This window comes from Cupressus sempervirens, chromosome 4 (genome assembly GCF_028749045.1).
Source record: "Cupressus sempervirens isolate cs-2001-9-10 chromosome 4, ASM2874904v1, whole genome shotgun sequence".
In the NCBI taxonomy this organism is placed as follows: domain Eukaryota; kingdom Viridiplantae; phylum Streptophyta; class Pinopsida; order Cupressales; family Cupressaceae; genus Cupressus; species Cupressus sempervirens.
This window is the reverse complement of record NC_143121.1, coordinates 538,284,766-538,303,490: the sequence shown is the minus strand read 5'-3', so window position 1 is coordinate 538,303,490 and position 18,725 is coordinate 538,284,766. Positions and strand designations below refer to the sequence as shown.

At 36.9% G+C, this 18,725-nt stretch overlaps 1 protein-coding gene across 5 annotated transcripts in view; it reads right to left on the bottom strand.

The window, feature by feature from the left end:
- LCAT3 (lecithin:cholesterol acyltransferase 3) overlaps positions 1 to 16,696 on the bottom strand; it is a 189,902-nt gene extending 173,206 nt beyond the window's left edge. For 2 of the 5 annotated variants that reach the window (XR_016363911.1, XR_016363912.1), the window contains exon 1: positions 15,919 to 16,544. Coding sequence is in view for 1 of the 5 variants with exons in the window: in XM_089825842.1 (XP_089681968.1) it covers positions 15,919 to 16,153 (235 nt within the window). In the remaining 4 variants the exon portion in view is untranslated. Of the gene's footprint in view, positions 1 to 15,918 lie in introns of all 5 variants that reach the window. The other 3 variants (XR_016363913.1, XR_016363914.1, XM_089825842.1) reach the window with 2 other exon arrangements.
- Positions 16,697 to 18,725: the final 2,029 nt, after the last annotated feature.

Sequence of the window (18,725 nt, the reverse complement as noted above, 5' to 3'; positions counted from 1 at the left end):
CAAGCAAAAGATTTTGCCTCCTCTTGCATCTAGGTATAACATTTTCTAACTCTTTTTCTCTCTACCTTAGATCACATCTCACTTATGATATGCTTGCTAAAGTGGGGGTAAAATGTAATGTCATAAATTGCACCTTGCACCTTGTGCAATTCCACATAGTATGGCACCTTTGCTTTAACTGAATCAAAGTTGTCACCTAAGCTTCCATCTCACCAATTGGCCTTGTCACCCCCTTTTAATCTGAATCCCAACCAAGAGGATTGTTTTGTTTCAAGAGAAATGCACACTGCAGAGATGTCCATGGACTGCACATTCATCTCGCAAGTATACAATCTAAAGGTGTTGGTTGGAGCATTATGCTTGTTTCTAGCAGTATAACACCTCAATTTGTGAACCACTGACATCAAGATTCTTTCAGGGTTGCTTTATCTTCCTTGTTTGTTCCATCTTTTGTCTTCTTAGTTACTCTCACAACCTCTTGGCATTTTTCTTCTTGATTCTTGGTCATTCACTTAGCTCCTTCTCTTCAAAGTGTCCGTGCTTGTCTTCTCTCCAACAAGTTCCAACTTCTTGGTGTCAAAGAGGTTCTTGCATCTTGCTTGCAATCATTATGTTTATCTTTGATGTGTCATATTATTAGTGTTATCCTCTTTCCTTGTTTATCTATTACCAATTTCAACAAATATTTCGATCTTGGTTGTTCATGGAGCAGAAACACTAAAACGGAGGTATGGCTTTGGCAGGGCTCTAAATCACAACCCTAACATTTTGTTTCGTCCAGCTTGTGTGCAAATTTAAAGGTCATGATAGAGTTGGCTAGAGGCTTCAAATTGTTGGACATTTTGTAAAGACATCTCATACCTCTCCGTGTTTATATAATCTTATCTTGGCTAAATTTATCTTTCTTGTTATTTTTATTGCACTCAGCACTCTATGTCTATGTTTCATTGTCCATGTACCTTTTTGGTACGATATTTATCTCTATATGTACGAGGCACATGCACATCAAGCTACCATCATAAATCTGCAGCAAAGCTTATCGATTGGTCTTGGTGACTTACTCTTTGGTTTCTATACCTAAAACATTTGACCATCTTATATTCCTTTGGTATTCGATATTTCTAGATTGTAAACATAGTTAATCAAACATAGTTAACACGGCAGCTCGATTTATATCCCTGCACTTCATAAACTTGAAATTAAGATGACTGATACGGATCTGTACTCTCATTCATAGAGAAAATAACAAGCAATGTATTACTGCATATACCATAAGAATACTGCATCTGCTTGTGCATTATTAAATAAGTTTGCTTCGTCAAGTTAAATTGAAATGCATTAGGATGCACAAACATTATGACTAGAAGGGTTTCTTCTTGATCTGAATGTTGTTGAATTGTTTGTTGTTAATAAGATATCAGTACCATTCATTACATGAAAAAGGCTCTTGCTGGAAAATTAATACCAAGTCTTTTTTTGTCGGTAATATACAGTCCTAGGCATAATTTGTTCTAATTGGGTGTGTGTGTATTGACTAGAATGATAGGAGATTTACATATAAGACCTGGGATGGTTAGAACCTTTTTGAACGCTTGTGTAATCTGTGAAGGCTAGGATGTCCAGTTTGCCTATACTAGCTTCTGCACAAGGCAAAGTTTTAACTGGTACCTAGTCCAGGCACAGTTCGACTTCTGGTCAGGACAGGGTTTGATTTTTTGACACCAAGTTCGAACCAGTTGGTTAGTCATTTGTACCCAGGCGGACCAGACACCTTCAGCTTGAACTGACGTCAAACTAGGACCCGTGGATGTGTTTTAAGTCAATTTGTTTTGCAAATTTTGAAATTTTGAAATCCACAACCCTAAAGCATGGATACGAAAGGTTTATATTGACTTCTCATTCTCATTTTATGGTGTGCAAATAGAACATTTTGTCTTAAGTGAGAGCAAACAGGTGGTGAAGCAAGAGTTTGGTTGTGCAAGGAGGAGTTAGAAGATTGACTTGTGGAACTTCTTCAAGTGCTTGTGCCTCATTCCTAGACCTTTTCAAGCTTACAGTGACTGGAAAAGGCAGGTGCTTATTCCATTTGCTCTCTGTTTTTGTTTAAACAATTTTTTTTTTTTCATTTCTCTTTCATTGCCTGCAAGCTACCAGTTTTTTCCATTTTTTTTTCATTCTCTTGTTTTTAAGTTTTATATTGAATTTGTATACAATTTCTTGCCACAGGAAAAGGAACTACAATGGCATCTATCTCTTGCTCAGTAGGCAATACCAAACAAAGAATAGAATCCCAGTCTGATTCTCCTTTGTGGAAGTGTGTTGATATTGTAAGACCCCTTCCAGGAGGTGGTGTATTCTGTTTAAAAAATCAAGGTTATAATGTAGAAAGGAATAGCTCATATTTTCATGTGGTAGGCCACTTGTGTGGATGCCCTAGAAGAGTCGAGGAATGCCCTAGACATAAAAAAATGGACTTGTACCAGATGCAACAGTATTAAAATATATTTAAGAGCATGTGGCAGCAGAAAAGAGAGAACATAGGAAAAATACAACTGCTGGCACTATTAATAAAAGCAAAAAAATAGCAAAAGGAATGCAACCCCACATAAATGTTGTGATAAAAGACCGCCCCTTTTATACTACCTCATCTATCCTTAAGTCTGAAAGTGAAGCACCCCTTACAAAATAAGAGGACCACTAGAAACCACATTTCAAAATCAGAGTAGGGAAATTGCCAACATTGATGTAGCAAAATGTGTTGCCGTAAATTCTATATTGTAGCCGATGGGTAGAATAGTATCCGAATGGGCGTATGACAATTGAATCACCCCTTCGGGAAAGTATATGTACACCGTCTGGAAGGGACCTTTTGATCATCATTGTTACCATTGTAATGAACATAATCATGTTGTAAGCATTGGAGTGCATATTGCATATATGAATAAAGTATTTGTTCTCTGTTATATCTTGTTGTAGTACATGCAATAAGTATCCTTTTACTTTGTACAGTAAATATTTGGTGCCGTTGCCAGTTGAACCTGGAACGAAGGAAATGTTATGAAGATTAATGCCTAATCTGCTTAACAAGGATAGGAATAAGATAAAAGATAAGGATGAAATACGCACAGCACAAGAAGTTTTAATTTTGGCACAACAGTCGGAGCGCAGACAGAAGCTTCAGCAGATTACCGATGGACACCAAGGGGGTGAAGGAGCATAGACGGAGGGAGTGCATTCACCTAGCAGACTGAGGAGTGCCAAGAAATTGCTAGAAGAGACTCAACAGCAATTGAATTTGGTGGAAGAGACAGGGGAGGAGTACCTTCACTTGTATACGCCAAGGGTAGAGAATCTAAACGAAAAGGAAACAACTCACACAGCTCGAAGAGCCGAAGAAGCACAAGCGTGGAGTGAACTCTTCGTTCCCAATACACCAGACGAATAGATACAGGTAGAGAATTGAACAACTTCTCTTGAGGAAGATCTTTTCTCACCAGATAACGTGGTTGTTGGAAGTAAGACGGCTGTCCGAAGCAGCGTGGTTGTCCAAAACAACGCGAGTGCTCAGAACAATGCGGGTATTCAAAACAACGTGGGGGCTTAGAACAAAACGGATACATAGTAGGTACCACAGAATCAAAAGAAAGTAACAATGGCAGGACCAAAGGAGAAATTGTTGAAGTTTAATGGCGACGGGATGACAGATCTGATCAGACACTACAAGACATGTAAAACAATATGGATAGCTAATGGTGTAACAGACGAGGATGATTGGGTCCAACAGTTTCCAGTGACCTTAGGGGGTGTAGCAATTCATTGGTTTGCAAATGTCGATCCTCAGAAATTAACCACATGGGCAGACATCAGGAAGGAGTTCATAGCAGAGTTCAGACTGCTAAGGAACGATAATGAAATTGTAGCAGAAATATACAACACAAAGCAGGGAAAGAACAAAACGATCCGTGTCTATGCGAGAAGGCTAAAAGAGTTGGTAGGGAAGATGGAGAGCCCACTGGCTGACGAATTAAAGAAACAATGGTTTGTTGAGGGGCTACGACCGGCTCTGAAGAAGAAAATGAAGATTGTACCTCCAGCATCATATGCAGATGCGTATAATCGAGCGATGGATATGGAGAGTGAACAAAAAACAAACAAGAAGAAGAAGCACAAATTGTTGGACTCACAATTCGTCATCCAAAAGTAGTAGCAATGACGAAGAATCAAGCAAGAAAGTTCAAGCATTGCAGAAAGATATACTGTGGATAATTAAACAATTTAAAAATCTGAAAAAGAATGTGGACTCAGTGAAGGGGGAATTGTGGTGTACGAACTGTAAGGAGGAGGGCCACACAAAGGGCTCCTGCCCGAGAAAACAATTTTGTGAGATCTGCCAGATTGCAGGACATTCCATAAAGGAATGCCCGTTTAATATGAAGTCAAAAGGACACCAACAAGTGTTACTAATGCAGAAAATATTTGCCGAAACAAAGACGAACAATGATGCAACCTCAAGAGTATATCGCAACAGTAACCAACGCAGAAGGGGTGGTAATAATAATAATAACAATGGAGGCCGGAGTCGAATACAATATGACTCGAGTGGACAACCGATGATACAGTGTCATGCATGCAACCTCTAGGGGCACTTCGCCAGAGATTGTACCACGAAGGAGACGCCACAGTTGTTATGTAGATGGTGTGGTCCGGAAGACCATGAAGATTCGAAATGCCCAAAGCAGAGGATGAATTTGTTAAGCATCGAAACATGTGATGAGGAAGTACTAGCCATTACACGTGAGCAAGCTAAGAAAGCTAAGTACCCTAATGCAGAGGAAGAAAAGAAGAGGTTGTAGCAAGCATGAACAGAGTTGGAAAAACAGATGGAAACAAAAAAGTTACAAGTAAAAGACACTACCAACACCTCGAAGACGAACCTGGCTGAACAAACATGATAAGGCAGGTAATGCAAATAGAAGTTCCTATAAAATTAAATGACCTTCTTACAATGCCTTAGTTACGGACGTCGATTCTGAATATGACACCACTTTCAAAAGCAACAGAGGAAACAAGAAAAGATGGTAGTGGAACGATTGCAGCAGACACAATGCTATCGGCACTCATGATGGGAAGACATTCGACAGTAGTATAGATGGGTATCCTGAGAACAGTACATATAGACATAATTGTGGACGGAGGGTCAAGCGTGAACATGTTACCAAAGGATATATGAGAAAAGTTGGGACAACCTATGTTGTGGCCACCTACATTTTAGTTACTGCAGATTAGCACAGAATCAAGCCATTGGGAACCTTGAGGGCACAACCGGTAACCATCAGAACACACTCATTCTTATTTGATTCCGTGGTCATTCCGCTAAAAAGAAAAGGGTATAATGCTATCTTTGGACGAGGTTGGCTAGTGCAAGCAAAAGTGAAACATGATTGGAACGAAATAACTTATCCCTGGAACATGGAGGTCGAAGATTTGTAATTGAGTTGCATACGCAGATGGTGAGTGAGGAGGCAACGTCGTCAAATTCCGAAGCTAAAGGCAAAGGTGACAATGAGGGGAAGAAGAGAATGGACCCTGATGAAGAGGGAGTATTGAGACTGGAAGTTGGGTCTAACGATGACGACCTAGGCTCCGATGAACGGCCTACTCCATTGGCAGATGGAGGACTACGAGCTCTTTCCAAGCTGTAATATGCTAAGGGTCGACAAAGGTAAGAAAGGAGAGGAAAATGAATGTCTGAAAGAATATAGAGAAGCGAAAGAAGGCAAAGCAGTTATGGCTGAAGATTAAGGAAAGAACATATCGTATGGCCAATGAAAGAGGAAGAACATACCGTACAAACCCAGAAAAAGGAAAGATTCCACCATACGGTACACGGTGAATGGACCACGCAGAAAGAAAATGTTACACCGCACCACAAATTTAGTAGAAAGGTACCCACAACAAGGTAAACACATTGTACGATTTGCATAGGAAACAAAGAGGAAGGGCTTAATAAAAATTGCTGAAGGTTCTAGAATTAGGAATACAGTTATTAACGGCGAGGAGTGCCAACTGACGGAATTCATGGTACCAACTTTAAGGATCGCAATCAAGAACAAACTAGGAGATATGGAAAGTCTAAGGAAAAGATTGTGCAATTTAAATAAACTTGATGAGTGATGACTGCAGGCACAATTGGCCACAGAGGTTACACAGAACAGGAGTAAAGCATGGCACAACAAGCACTTGAAGTTAAATAGATTTTGACCGAGACAACTAGTGTTGAAGTATGATGGGCGCAATGAGATCAGACCAGGCAAATTTAAAGTGAAATAGGTCGAGCCTTATAAAATTCGTGAAGTGGGCAATAATGGAGCAATAAAATTATGGACGCTGGACAGGAAGCGCCTGATGCAGTAAATGGGTCGAAGTTAAAAGTCTATTATGAAAGAAATGTTCCTCCGCCAACGAACACCTGAGAGAGAATAACAATAGTAAATAATGCATATATGTAAATAAAGTAAGTATAAATAATGTATAAGTATTGGGATTTTCATAGTATGGCCATAAAGGAGAAATCAAATATATAAAAACAAAAGATTATATGAGCAACAACAAAATAAAGGGGAATTGAATGATATATAAACATCGTATGGCCACCACGGGAAAGAAGAGGGTACCGTACGATTATTAATTGAAAGGATAAAGGTACCACACGGTCATTAACTGGAAGAAGAAGGACGACGTATGGTAACAGGGAGCTAGAAGATGATAGTACGATTAAAGAGAGCAAGACAAACCAAAAAGCCGTACACCGTACGACATAAAGCAGTACAAGAGTCGAAGCAGATACACCGTATGGCTATCAAATAGAAATTGGAAACATATGCCCATTAACTAGAAGATTAAAGTCACTGTATGGACATCACTAGAAGGAAATGTGTATCATATGGTCATCCAATGCAAGGGATATTGTACAGACGTACAGACTTGGAGAACACCTTAAGAAGAACAAATATCGTACGGCCCTAAAGTGTCACGAGTCACCAAATGAAACCGTACGGCCATACAACAATAGGAAATCGCATAGAGGAGACTAACACGGACACCGTACGGCTATAAGAGGAATAATGATCCTGTATGGACAAAGAAGACATTGTATGGCAGTGGAGTATGGGTATGATGCCATCCGTACAGCATAGGCATAGTCAATTATAAAACACAAAAGTCTGAGATCACTGTACAGACTCACTTGAAGGGAAGGAGATTGCAGTACATCGGTAAACACAGAAGAAGGGTGATAGGAGGTTCTAGAAAAAAAAAACAATGACAAATCAAAACAGTTCATAATGAATAACGTATGGTGCCAAAGGGAAAGACATAAACAAGTAGTGAAGAAAACATAAGTCGTTGGCCGAAAGAGTATGGGATAGGAAGAATATCACGAAAAAGGTGTGTTCCATGGACTTTTGTATGGGTTTGAGGGTGTTAATTTGGTCTTGGCGGTGGTCCCCACTCTGTATTGCGACAAGGAGAGCGCCTAGGGCTTTGCCCCAAGACCCCGCGGGGGCACTGCCCCTCGACCACGCTAGAGGCGTTACCCCCTAGACCCCCAATCAGTTCAATTATCAGTCGTGGGAAGTGTGACCAATTGATGAGACCTGGAGTTGTTGCAGGCATGGAGTGTCTGTCTGCCAGAGGTGGAGAGAGCACTGGAGCAAGCCTTTCTAGAAGGGTGCTACACTTTGAGGCACTCGGAGTAAGTGTTGGACTTGAGGCTGTCTTGGTGGATGCATAGAGAGCTCGAGAGGAGATGATCATCCAATTGGAGGCAATAAAGCGATACTTGGCTCAGCATTCATAAGAGTTGGAAGCAGAGAAAGCAACACGGGTGGCTATGAAGGTCAGCTTGGCTAGGGGGGCAGTATTGTGTTAGCAGAGACTACAAATGCAACGTGTTTTTGGAAACCAATTTGTGGTAGGCATGGGAGGAATGTGAATGTGATGCAAAGGAAAAAGATCTATCTTGTTATAGTTAGTCACAGTTAATGTATTCCATTTTGTTAATTTGTCTCGGTAATTTTGTAATTGTCATCCGAAGACTTTACTTTCTGGGGGGGATGATGTTGTCAGTAAATTCTATATTGTAGCCAATGGGTAGAATAGTATTTGAACAAGCACGTGACAGTTGAGTCACCCCTTTGGAAAAGTATATGTACACTGTCCGGAAGGGACTTTGGATCATCATTGTAATCATTGTAATGAGCATACTCATATTGTAAGCATTGGAGTGCATATTGCGTATATGAATAAAGTATCTATTCTATGTTATATCTTGCTATACTACATGCAATAAGTAGCCTTTTACCCTGTACGGTAAACAAAATGCTTGTATGCAAATGGGTTGCCTTTTAGTGTTGGTCGCTCTCCATATTGCAAGAAGATGTAGAAAAATGTCAATGAAGTTCCAAAGGGCCATAAGTGCCCCAGTTATGAGAGAGTACAAACCATCATGTTGTATCAAGAGATCAAGGGAATATCAATTGAAGCCCATAAGAGATTCATGGATTGAGACACGAATATCAATTGTTTCAATGAGTTGAAAGATGCTAGAAATTGTCCCTTGATCAATGTCATGGTAGTGTCCCTTAAAGGGGCAATGCCTTTGAAATCCATGGATTGTGAGGGGCAAGTAAAAGATGGACCATTTCTTGCTAATATTCTCATCTTTGTCATTGAACAAGTAGATGCAAGAAACATTGACCAAGTCATAACGGACACCGCGAAGAATTGTAGAGTTGTTGGTTTGTTGGTTTAGGAGCGATATCAACATATCTTTTGGACGGTCCATTCCCTTAATCTTATAATACAAAAGATTGGCAACAAAATTGATTGGATCAAAGAGGAGTATACAAATGTTGGGGACATCCAGATGTTCATCACAAACCACCACATGACTCAAGGAATATTCAGAAATTTCAGAAATTTCTCATATTTGGAGCTACTAAAAGCAAGTGAGCTTGAACTCAAGTTAGTATTTTTAAAAAAAAATTAAATACAGTCTGATTTTCATGTTCTAATTGTGTAATGTGTACTTCTTTTAAGTATGTATACAATAGTTGTATTCTTTTTGCTCTAATTTATGTTACAAGTTGTTGAGATTCGTTTTGCATCAAATTTGATCGTCTTGAGACTAAGTTCGGCAAGTCAAAGAGGCACTCAGCAATATGCTAATAAGAAACAATTGGGCCATATAGGCAAAGCAACATTGAGAGGGCAATCAAGATAAAGTGAAGGATATTGGATGTCTCGTGGTGGGAATGTGTGGCATATCTCATTAAGTTCATTAAGCCCATTATGAGCATGCTTAAGTACGCTGATATGGATAGGCCTTGCCTTGGAGAGATTTATGATGACATAGACTCAATGCTTGAGAAGTTCAAGCGAACTGTAAATTAAAAGAGAATGATCCCCAAGTGTCCTTCTTCAAAGAATTATGAGCAATTATTGTAGAACAATAGAACAAAATGACCACTCCTCTACAATTGTTTGCCTATGCATTGACACCTAAATACTATAGAACCCAATATACTATTCTACCGGGAAAGTTGCCACCCTAAAGAGATTTAGAAGTGTCCAGTGGATACAAGGCAGTATTTGAAAGACTCTTTCCTAATGATGAAAGATTTGATTATAGATAAGTTCATAGAGTTTGTGAATGCAAGGGGTCTAAGTAATGATGCTCTTTGTCATCGGTTTTGGAAGGATGCTCATAGTTGGTGGTACCTCCATGGCCAAAAATTTCAAACACTGCAGCACCTTCCAATCAAAATTATATCACAAATTTTATTTTTAAAAAAAACTAGCTTACTTTATCTTCATGACTAGCAAGTAATTTTATTTTATAAAATTAATAGTTTTATTTTAATTGTTTACTTTGTCTGGTCTTCATAGATTACTAGTTCATCTACATCAAAAAGAAATTGAAGCACATATTCTTTCATCCACTTGGCGAAGTGCAATAGGTTGCAATCATAAAGAACAGAGAACTTGGTATTTGTGCATTACAACTTATGTCTCATCTCACACAAGAGTAAAGAATAAAATGAAGGGAAGACAAAGAGGTGGGATATAGATGCAAAGCTTGCAAAACTTGGATGCTTCCACTTCTCGGCTTGCACTTGATGAATTTGAAGATATTGACACCAATACTATTATTATTGCAGCTGATCCCATTGGCCTTAGCTCTATTGTTGAGTCAATTAATGCCAATGATGAAGAAAAAGATGAAGATGACAAAAAAGAAGATGAAGAAGAAGAATATTAATAAATTTTTAATCCATGAGTTGAACTTGAAACAATGATACTTAACTTGATGTTATGATTTAATTTTAATGTTTTGAATTTTTGATGTTGAAGTATATGATGCTATGATTACAAGTTTATGGTGTTGGTTCTTTAAATGTTTTTATGATACTATGTGACTTTCCAATCTTAACTCATACTTCTAGGCTTCATATATATGATAAAGATATATATAATTTTTAAATGTTTTTGTACTAACAAACCCAAACTAGTTTTCAAAATTTCATTGTACCAGCGAACAGGTCATTCGTACCTGAACTTCGAACCGAACCAAACCAGCATCCTAGTGTAAAGGTTAATGCCATCAAGGTAGTACTATCCCCAATTAACAAGCCACGAGATCCAATGAATGAGATTGGTGGTCAAATTGACTACACCGGTTATGTGCTTGTACTCTAAATCCTTGGCCACGGTGTACCATGCTGCAAGTGTTATATGTCAGTCACTAGGATTAGTAGCACAATGCCTAGCTAGGAAGGTCACCTAGTAGGCAAGGATGTTGTAGGTTGACTGGCTAGGATGCTTGTGGGCCCAACATTAAGTTTCAGATGGAGAGAAAATGGATACAATACTCGTGTAATCCTAGGAAGGGTTGGGCTACTACCTCTGGAAGTTGTGCGGGCATTGGTCACGATCGAAAGATCCATGGTTAGGTGGCAAAAACCCCTAATGATACTCTTTCACCCTTGATATTCCAACATTTCAGAAAGGATCAAGTGATACAACCAGCGTGATCAGGTTCTGTTCAGTTTATCTGTTTAAGCATTATTTATTTCCTGAAAAGCAAATTGATTAAGTTAGTTTATTTCAGTTTCGTGTGAAAGTAATTAGTAACTACAATTTGAAGTTCACTGTCACATTTTTGGAGTCCTAGGAAATTCAAAGTCAGTTGTAATTCAGTTTTCATTTCCATAATTAGTGTTTTATTTTATTTTATTTTATTATATTCACAGAGTTTTAGATGTTACAGCAGTCTTTGTGTCTTGATTTCTTTACTGTAAAGATACTGATCTATTTTGTTCCACGTTTATAACTCCCACTCATTCTCTACCTAATTTTAACTAATGATGTTTGCAAACATTAAATCTCAGAACTTGAGCATTGGAATACAAACCAATTTTTTATTATTATTTAATAATGTTTACAATTGGACAAGTTCCTTAAAGCATGTGCTATATAGATACACAAAACTGTTAATGTTTCGTAGCATCAGGAGCTCTCATACATACTTGTTCTGGTTGAGCTTATTGAGAGACATTACTTCTCCTGAATTACTAGTTGAGCCTGTTCATTTGTGGACTGTGCATTCAATTCTATGTTAACTGAAATGGTTATGCTGAACCATGATATCATGTTCTGTGACCTGTGAAGGATATATTGTGTGTTTCTATCATTCTCTAAGACTCTTCAATTATGTTATTGGAGACACGACGATGTATTGCATCCAGCATTCGTCTTTCTCATATCTTTCATCCTTGCTTGTGCCTGCCGTGGTTATGGTTATGGTGCAATTGAGTTATTGTTGCCAGCACATATATGTTTCCATGCTCGTGATGCAGCTGTATTCACATGTTTTGGTGGTTATCATATTTGTGGCATTGGATGTTTTCTACCACTCATGTCATTCATTATCACTACCATTCATGTCATTTACAGAGGAAGATTAAGCATCGCCAGTTCATAGTGATCATGTAGCTTGTATGTTCGGTGGAATGCAAGATGGCAAGTCTGACTACCATCAACCCTTCCTGTAACATGGGGTTGTGTTTAGCTAGCACCTAAGTCTTTTGGTTGTTGCATCTGAAGTATACGGTAATGATTTTGTGTGCCAATTAATTGATATTGTTTAATCATTGTGATTCTATGCAGCTTGCAGGTCAGAGATAGTATTGTAAAGACATCACTCAGCGATATAACATTCTGAGTATTATTATAGTGTGATTAGTTTTATATATGTGCTATGCAATTCGAAAAGGAGAAGGATATGCGTGGTAGATATCTAGTCCTATGGAAATACTCTTAGTGATTATTATGTAATAAGTTAATAACAGTCAGTTGAAGATGTCATTCTTCCATATAAGCTTGTGAAGCTTTGTATTGAATTTCCTGATATTCAATAAAGGAACTATTTTGAGTGTGGTTAATTTTTTTCCTCGGGCTGGCGGGTTTTCCCAGGATAAATATCTTGTGTTGATTATTCTTGTGCTTTTAAATTTCCGATTATTGCATTTATAGTACTCTGGTTCTAAATTTAATAAAAACTCCCAGACTCCTCACAAAATGCAAGATTCCACAATGCCCATCTATAAGCCTACATTGCAAAATATTTGCAATGCTATTAGATCTTGTACCAACCTGATGACCTGTTATGACTTAGATGAGACATCTGCTCCTTAGAAAGCATTTGTGTATTGCTATCTCAGATTCTTTCATTAATTCTTACATGAGACTCTATTAGATGGTTATTAGAAAACTATCGGCTTCCCATGATCTCTCTGATTTTGCTACGAATGTCATGAAACAGGTGCTCCCTCTCTAGCAAGTTATTTTTAAATATCAATCATCTTGGATATTTTCTTTGGCAATAGACACACATATTCATAATGGTTTTCTAGCTTATATTTGCACACAGAATAACTCCGCAATAATATGATTATGTATCCATGCTATATGCAATAATATGACATACCTCATGACTAGTAGTGTAATTGGTTATGAATTAGCTTTTCTTGCCAATCGCCTTTCAGCTTGTAAGTGTTTTGGACACAAGACAAAACATAACAATGTGTGAGGATAAAGCTCTCTTCAAATTGAGAGGTGGAGCTCCTTAAGATCTAAAATAGACCTAAACACTAAGCCAGACTAAAGGCACCAAACTATAGACAAGATATACAAATGTCAACGCTATACAGATCTTCATTGGGGTTCTGTATAAATGAAATCAATAACTGACTATATTTTTTCCCAATATGCATGCACTTGACCAGTAACAGTTGTGTCTCACATGAAATATTATATAGAAATTATGAATTAAGAATGAATGTAAATTTATCTAAAATCACAAACAAGAACTTCCTACAGGCAAAAATAGAGACCAGTAGATGCAAACAAGATTGAAAAGACTACTTCAAAATGACACATCATGTGATTTCAAAGACTAGATAAAGAGATTGCATGCAAAGTTGCAACTTAGATGAATACAGGATGTCAACACAGCTTGACACTTTTAGCCATTTTCAAACTAATCAATGAAATTAGAAACAAAATGAACCAACCTGAATAAAAAAATTGGCAATTATCATATTCAATGTCTTTTGTTCAAAGACATTTCCATTATCAGTTTTTACATTTTCATAGAGAAAACAAAAAGAAACGTGGCTTAAAATATCAACGTAGGTCAAACAGTGGTTAAAATGTGTTTTTCACATGTTTTTTCTATTAAACCATGCATTTTCTATTTGGAGATGTCATTTTTTAATTTAATACTTTCTGTAATTGAATTGAACAAAAATAGTAAGTTTCTTTAGAATCTTTTTATTTTTAGTACTTTAAGTTGCGGAGCTAACTATTTTAGGGTTGAAGGGTACTCTGAGTCCGAATCTCGAAACTGTGCTTTAAACAATACTACTCTAAACTTTTAATAAACAATAGCATCCTAATTAAGAATTTTCAAATACATTGCATTAAACCATCCTGCTTGTAAAGTCCTTAAGGTCATGAAACTTAACCGAAGACAAAATCACCTTATATTGAATGTTTAATTTGGACTTTGATTTGCACACTTGTTTAATGAATCCTGTCAGAAACTACCTATCACATGCATTCAAACATCTAAGACTAATTGTCACTACTGTAATCAATTTTGTACTATCAGCTTCATGAGAAGTAAAATAGAGCAATTTGTTTGGTCTGTTGCAATTGTTACCGGAAGGAATGTACTGAAATATTTTTACATACATGGCCAGAAATCAGCAGAAATCAACTAAAGCTTGATCTAATCGTGTAGAAATAGATATTCTTTGTTCATTATGTTGCATTTAATTTCTCTTGGTTGATGTAAACAACCCTAACCTGAAAATCCCAAGAAATCAACTGAATACCCAGATCTGTGAGCAATATTAAACCAAAAGAGCGATGAGAATGTAGACAGATTGACTTGGGCATTGGGGTCTTAGTTCTCCAATGGTAAAGCTTGAATGCCAAATTCCTCAAATATAAACCATATTCAAAGTTCAGCCAAATTACGCGTTGGGGCATTTTGTCTTAAATGGTCATATATACATTGCAGACCAAACAGTTTGGAAAACCCACTATATTTAATTTGTTTCTCACCAAGCCCTGGCTTGATGTTTTGGGTGGATTTACATTTGCAATTAATTGATCCGTGCTCCAAATACCAATATGGAATATTCTAAGGCAAAATGTTTAAACCTCCACTTAAGGGAGGGCCAACAAAATCAACCAATTCTAAGAGCATCACCGAGGATGACGGTTTGATCTTTGGTGGGGTAGAATCAGATTTACGACAAATTTGATCTTTGGTGGGGTATAATTAGATTTACGACTAACTGATTTATGTTCTATAAATCTGGCAAAGAAATGCCACACCAACAATTGGAAACTAGTCTTTGAAAAAATCAGCAATGCGATATTGAAAGAGGGCCCTGATTCTGTAAGAAGCAGAATCAACTTCTTTGAACACTTGTTAAAGAAAAGGGTGGGCGTACAACATAGGAAATGGAGGAAAGTTTTAGAAACCCTTCAGAATAGTATCACAAACTTTCGAAACTACTCCTACTGGAAATTTCAGTAATACTCTGGTCAACAGAATTTCGGTGCAGTAAACTTATAATCTCGTAGACTAGCACCAGCACCTTTAAGAGGTGTAGTGTTCGTCAATAAGGAATAAGGACTTATGCCAATCGAAAGTGTCCGCATGTAATAGAAAGAATGACTTTTACAAAAAAAAATCCATAAAGTCAGAAAATAACGGAATAATATTTTCCGACACGAGACGACTTTGACAGTAATTTTTGGGCTTGAAAATTAATGAGGAAAAGCCTTTATGTTAAATGGCTGGAATCTGGAGAAAGGTTTCCGGAAACATCTTACCCCCACTAAAGAATAGTGAAATATCAAGCTAAAGGCTGTTTGTAAAGTAACTTCAACCTCGCAAGTTCACCTACATAGAATGGGTTTTTATTCAGGTCCAAGGTACGCCAGAACTAAGATGGCATCGGAGACCGTGGAGATCTACAGGGTAACGTATGTCCGTGTATCTCATATATTGTTTAACTTGTGTGCCCCCAAGTTTAGACTTCTATCCCAAGTTCAGAATTGAACTGAACTTGTCATGTCCAACTAAAATGGTGAAAGACATTTCCCCTGATTCAGAGAAAGATTTCGTAACTCAAATTGCAGGATATACAGTGAACTACTAATCGCGCGGATAAAAAGAATGGCAACTCCCCACTTGACAATTCAATGAACTGTTTAACGAAATGGGGATCTCAAAATTCGCATCAAATGTTGAGAGAAAAGTTTGAATTATCAGTTCACCTGTTGAAGGATTGTAAACAGACCAGAGCTTCTTCTTGAACTCGCAAGAGGCCATAAGTATCCTCACCCACACTCGCTCCGAGCTTCCATCCTTGTCATTCACTGCATTCAGAATTGACCCTGCAATTCCAGGCACCAGGAGAACCGGGTCCAGCTCTTTGTTAACGGTCCGTGATTGAGAATGGGAACCCCTGAACCATGACCAGCAATCATTTTCTTCATGTGTTTTTCCCATGGTTAACAATGATGCTAATAGTAGCTCAAACCCACTAGTATCAATCGTGGGTCGGTGTGGCGCATAAAGATAAATAATCAGTTGTCGACCAGAATTTAAGTGAGGTTCTTCGGACTCTAAATCTGTGCAGGGCAAAAGTTAATGAGTGCAAGCACTCTCAGCTGAATCATTATCCCAATATTGTTCTACTTCATATCATTGCAGATGATATTAGATGAGGACAAGTTTGACGAATTGGTGGGAGGAGGGAGCTGTTGAAATGGTGATGGAAAGTGAGTTCCGGTTGGTACAAATGTACACCCACCATTCAAAGACATTGCAGGCCTCATTATGCTCTACGGCTTCCCGCAATACGAAATACTTCACAAATTCCCAACCACGCCGACAAAGTAGCAAAATCTAAAATTCGCGTCTTTTCAGAGGGAAGAGGAAAAACGTGGATATGTGGTTCTGCTTTCAAAATGGACATTGTAGGAGACTGATAGCGATGGATTGAAAAACAAAAAAAATTGGCAGGTTCAAATCTGCCAAATGGCATTATCGTTCCCCCCTGAAGTAACGTGATTGATATCCATTTTAATGATTTTTAGTGCTTGGATAGTTCAAATTTTGATGGTCATGACTCATGGGGTCTTGGATCATATTTAATTATTTTTAGCTGTAAAATATAATTACAATATTAGAAGGTGGATTAGTGAAAAAACAAATCAGTGATCTAACTTCCACTATAATTATATAATTTTTTTATATATAAAAGACAATTTCAATAGATAACCATCATTAGATAATTTGAGAGGTGGGCTCGAGTATCAAAACCACCAAATTGATACATGACCTTACCAGCATGAAATTTGTATTGTATAGATGTAATAATGAAAAGGATATAAGATAAAAGAATAATAATTTATTGATTAAATATGATAATATTTATTCTATATTATATGATGATTATGTTATTTTTGGTTATGTATAATTAATTTATGTGGTAATTTTAATTATTTAAATGTAGATATAGTATTTATTTATTTGACATTTGAAAAGTATATATGTATATATTTATGCACACATATAGAGTCAATATAAAGGAAGAGAATCTTAATTTTCCTCTTGCCCTTAAAAAGGTGAGAAATGTAGAGATTTTAAGAGACTTAAACTTCAAAAAAGAATGAAAAGGAGATACACATATCTCTTAATCATGTTACCACATTACATCTTCATTTGTCATCTTAAGTTTATTCTTAAATCAATATTGTAATTATGTAATTAAATCACAACTAGAAATTTAAAAATTCATTTAAATGGTCCCTTGTTAATTTGCATTGGGCTTGTTATTTTTTGTAACATTGATTGATGGGAAAAGGTTTGAAAATATATGTTTGGAGAGAAATAGAAATACAACTCCCAAGTTTAGGATACAAAATTACTAAACGCATCGACTATGGATGATTAAATGAGTGGCAAGTTGGCAACGCAACCATATTATACTTTGGGATGACAACACAGATGCATATCCAAAGGCATATTACAAGTGTCAATTCACAAATATATTCACACAAAGCCCAAAAATACTCAATAATATACTAGAAATTCTATATATAACTAACTTGGGTAGAAGCATAAAAATATTAGAGTTTGAATAATTAAGAATTATTTTATATTTCTATTGAATAATGATGAACATGTTAGGAACTTATTTACTTGTGGATTTGAGGGTGAAAGAGTGTTCACCCAACCTCTAGTTTTAGAGAGCAAGTCAGGATTGAAGGAGAAGGAAGGATAGCTCTTCTCAAATTTCAGTTTGCCATAACCATATTGTGAAGGTAGGAAACCTTCAAGCTCGTATCGTCATGTTGTGTTTCATTTCTTAAGTAGGTTTTTTTGCATATGTTTGTTTATGTGTTTGATGAACATGTTTGGGATGGGGTTGTAATGGGTTTTCTTTAAATGTTTTCCTTTGTGTTTTACATTTGATTGTTGAGGGAAATTTGTAAGGGATGTGTTGGCATTACTCACCCTTAAATGCAAAATTAGATTCTCCTAAAAAATTGATCTAGTATAGTGTAATAAGGGATAGCATCATAGTCGACTTAAGAACTTGGAAATTCTAAAATGTATTTTGAACTTGATGTTGTACCTTTGCAATTTGAACCTAATGCTTAATCGATCGACTCATTCAACCCGAACTAAATGTTCTCGTAGTGTTAGGGCTTAGGGTTTTGAACATGTGCAATGTGTTGGTATAGCAACTCTGTATCTTTATGATATGTATTCAAAACTCGTTCAATCATATGTCATCCTTCCATAACCTAATCAACGTAGCATGTATTAATATAGTGAATTAATTAACCTTTAACAAAAAAATAATTGTTGATGTGTTTTTGCCCTATTATTTTAGGCATGACAAGAAGCGCAAAAATATTAGAGTTTGAATAATTAAGAATTATTTTATATTTCTATCAATTATAAAAGAGTCAAAAGGCATGTTACCACTACCAAAGTCATAGGTTCTTCCTACACATTAGAGGTTTTCATGGGTAAAAAATTATGTTATCAATTATAAATAATCTACAAC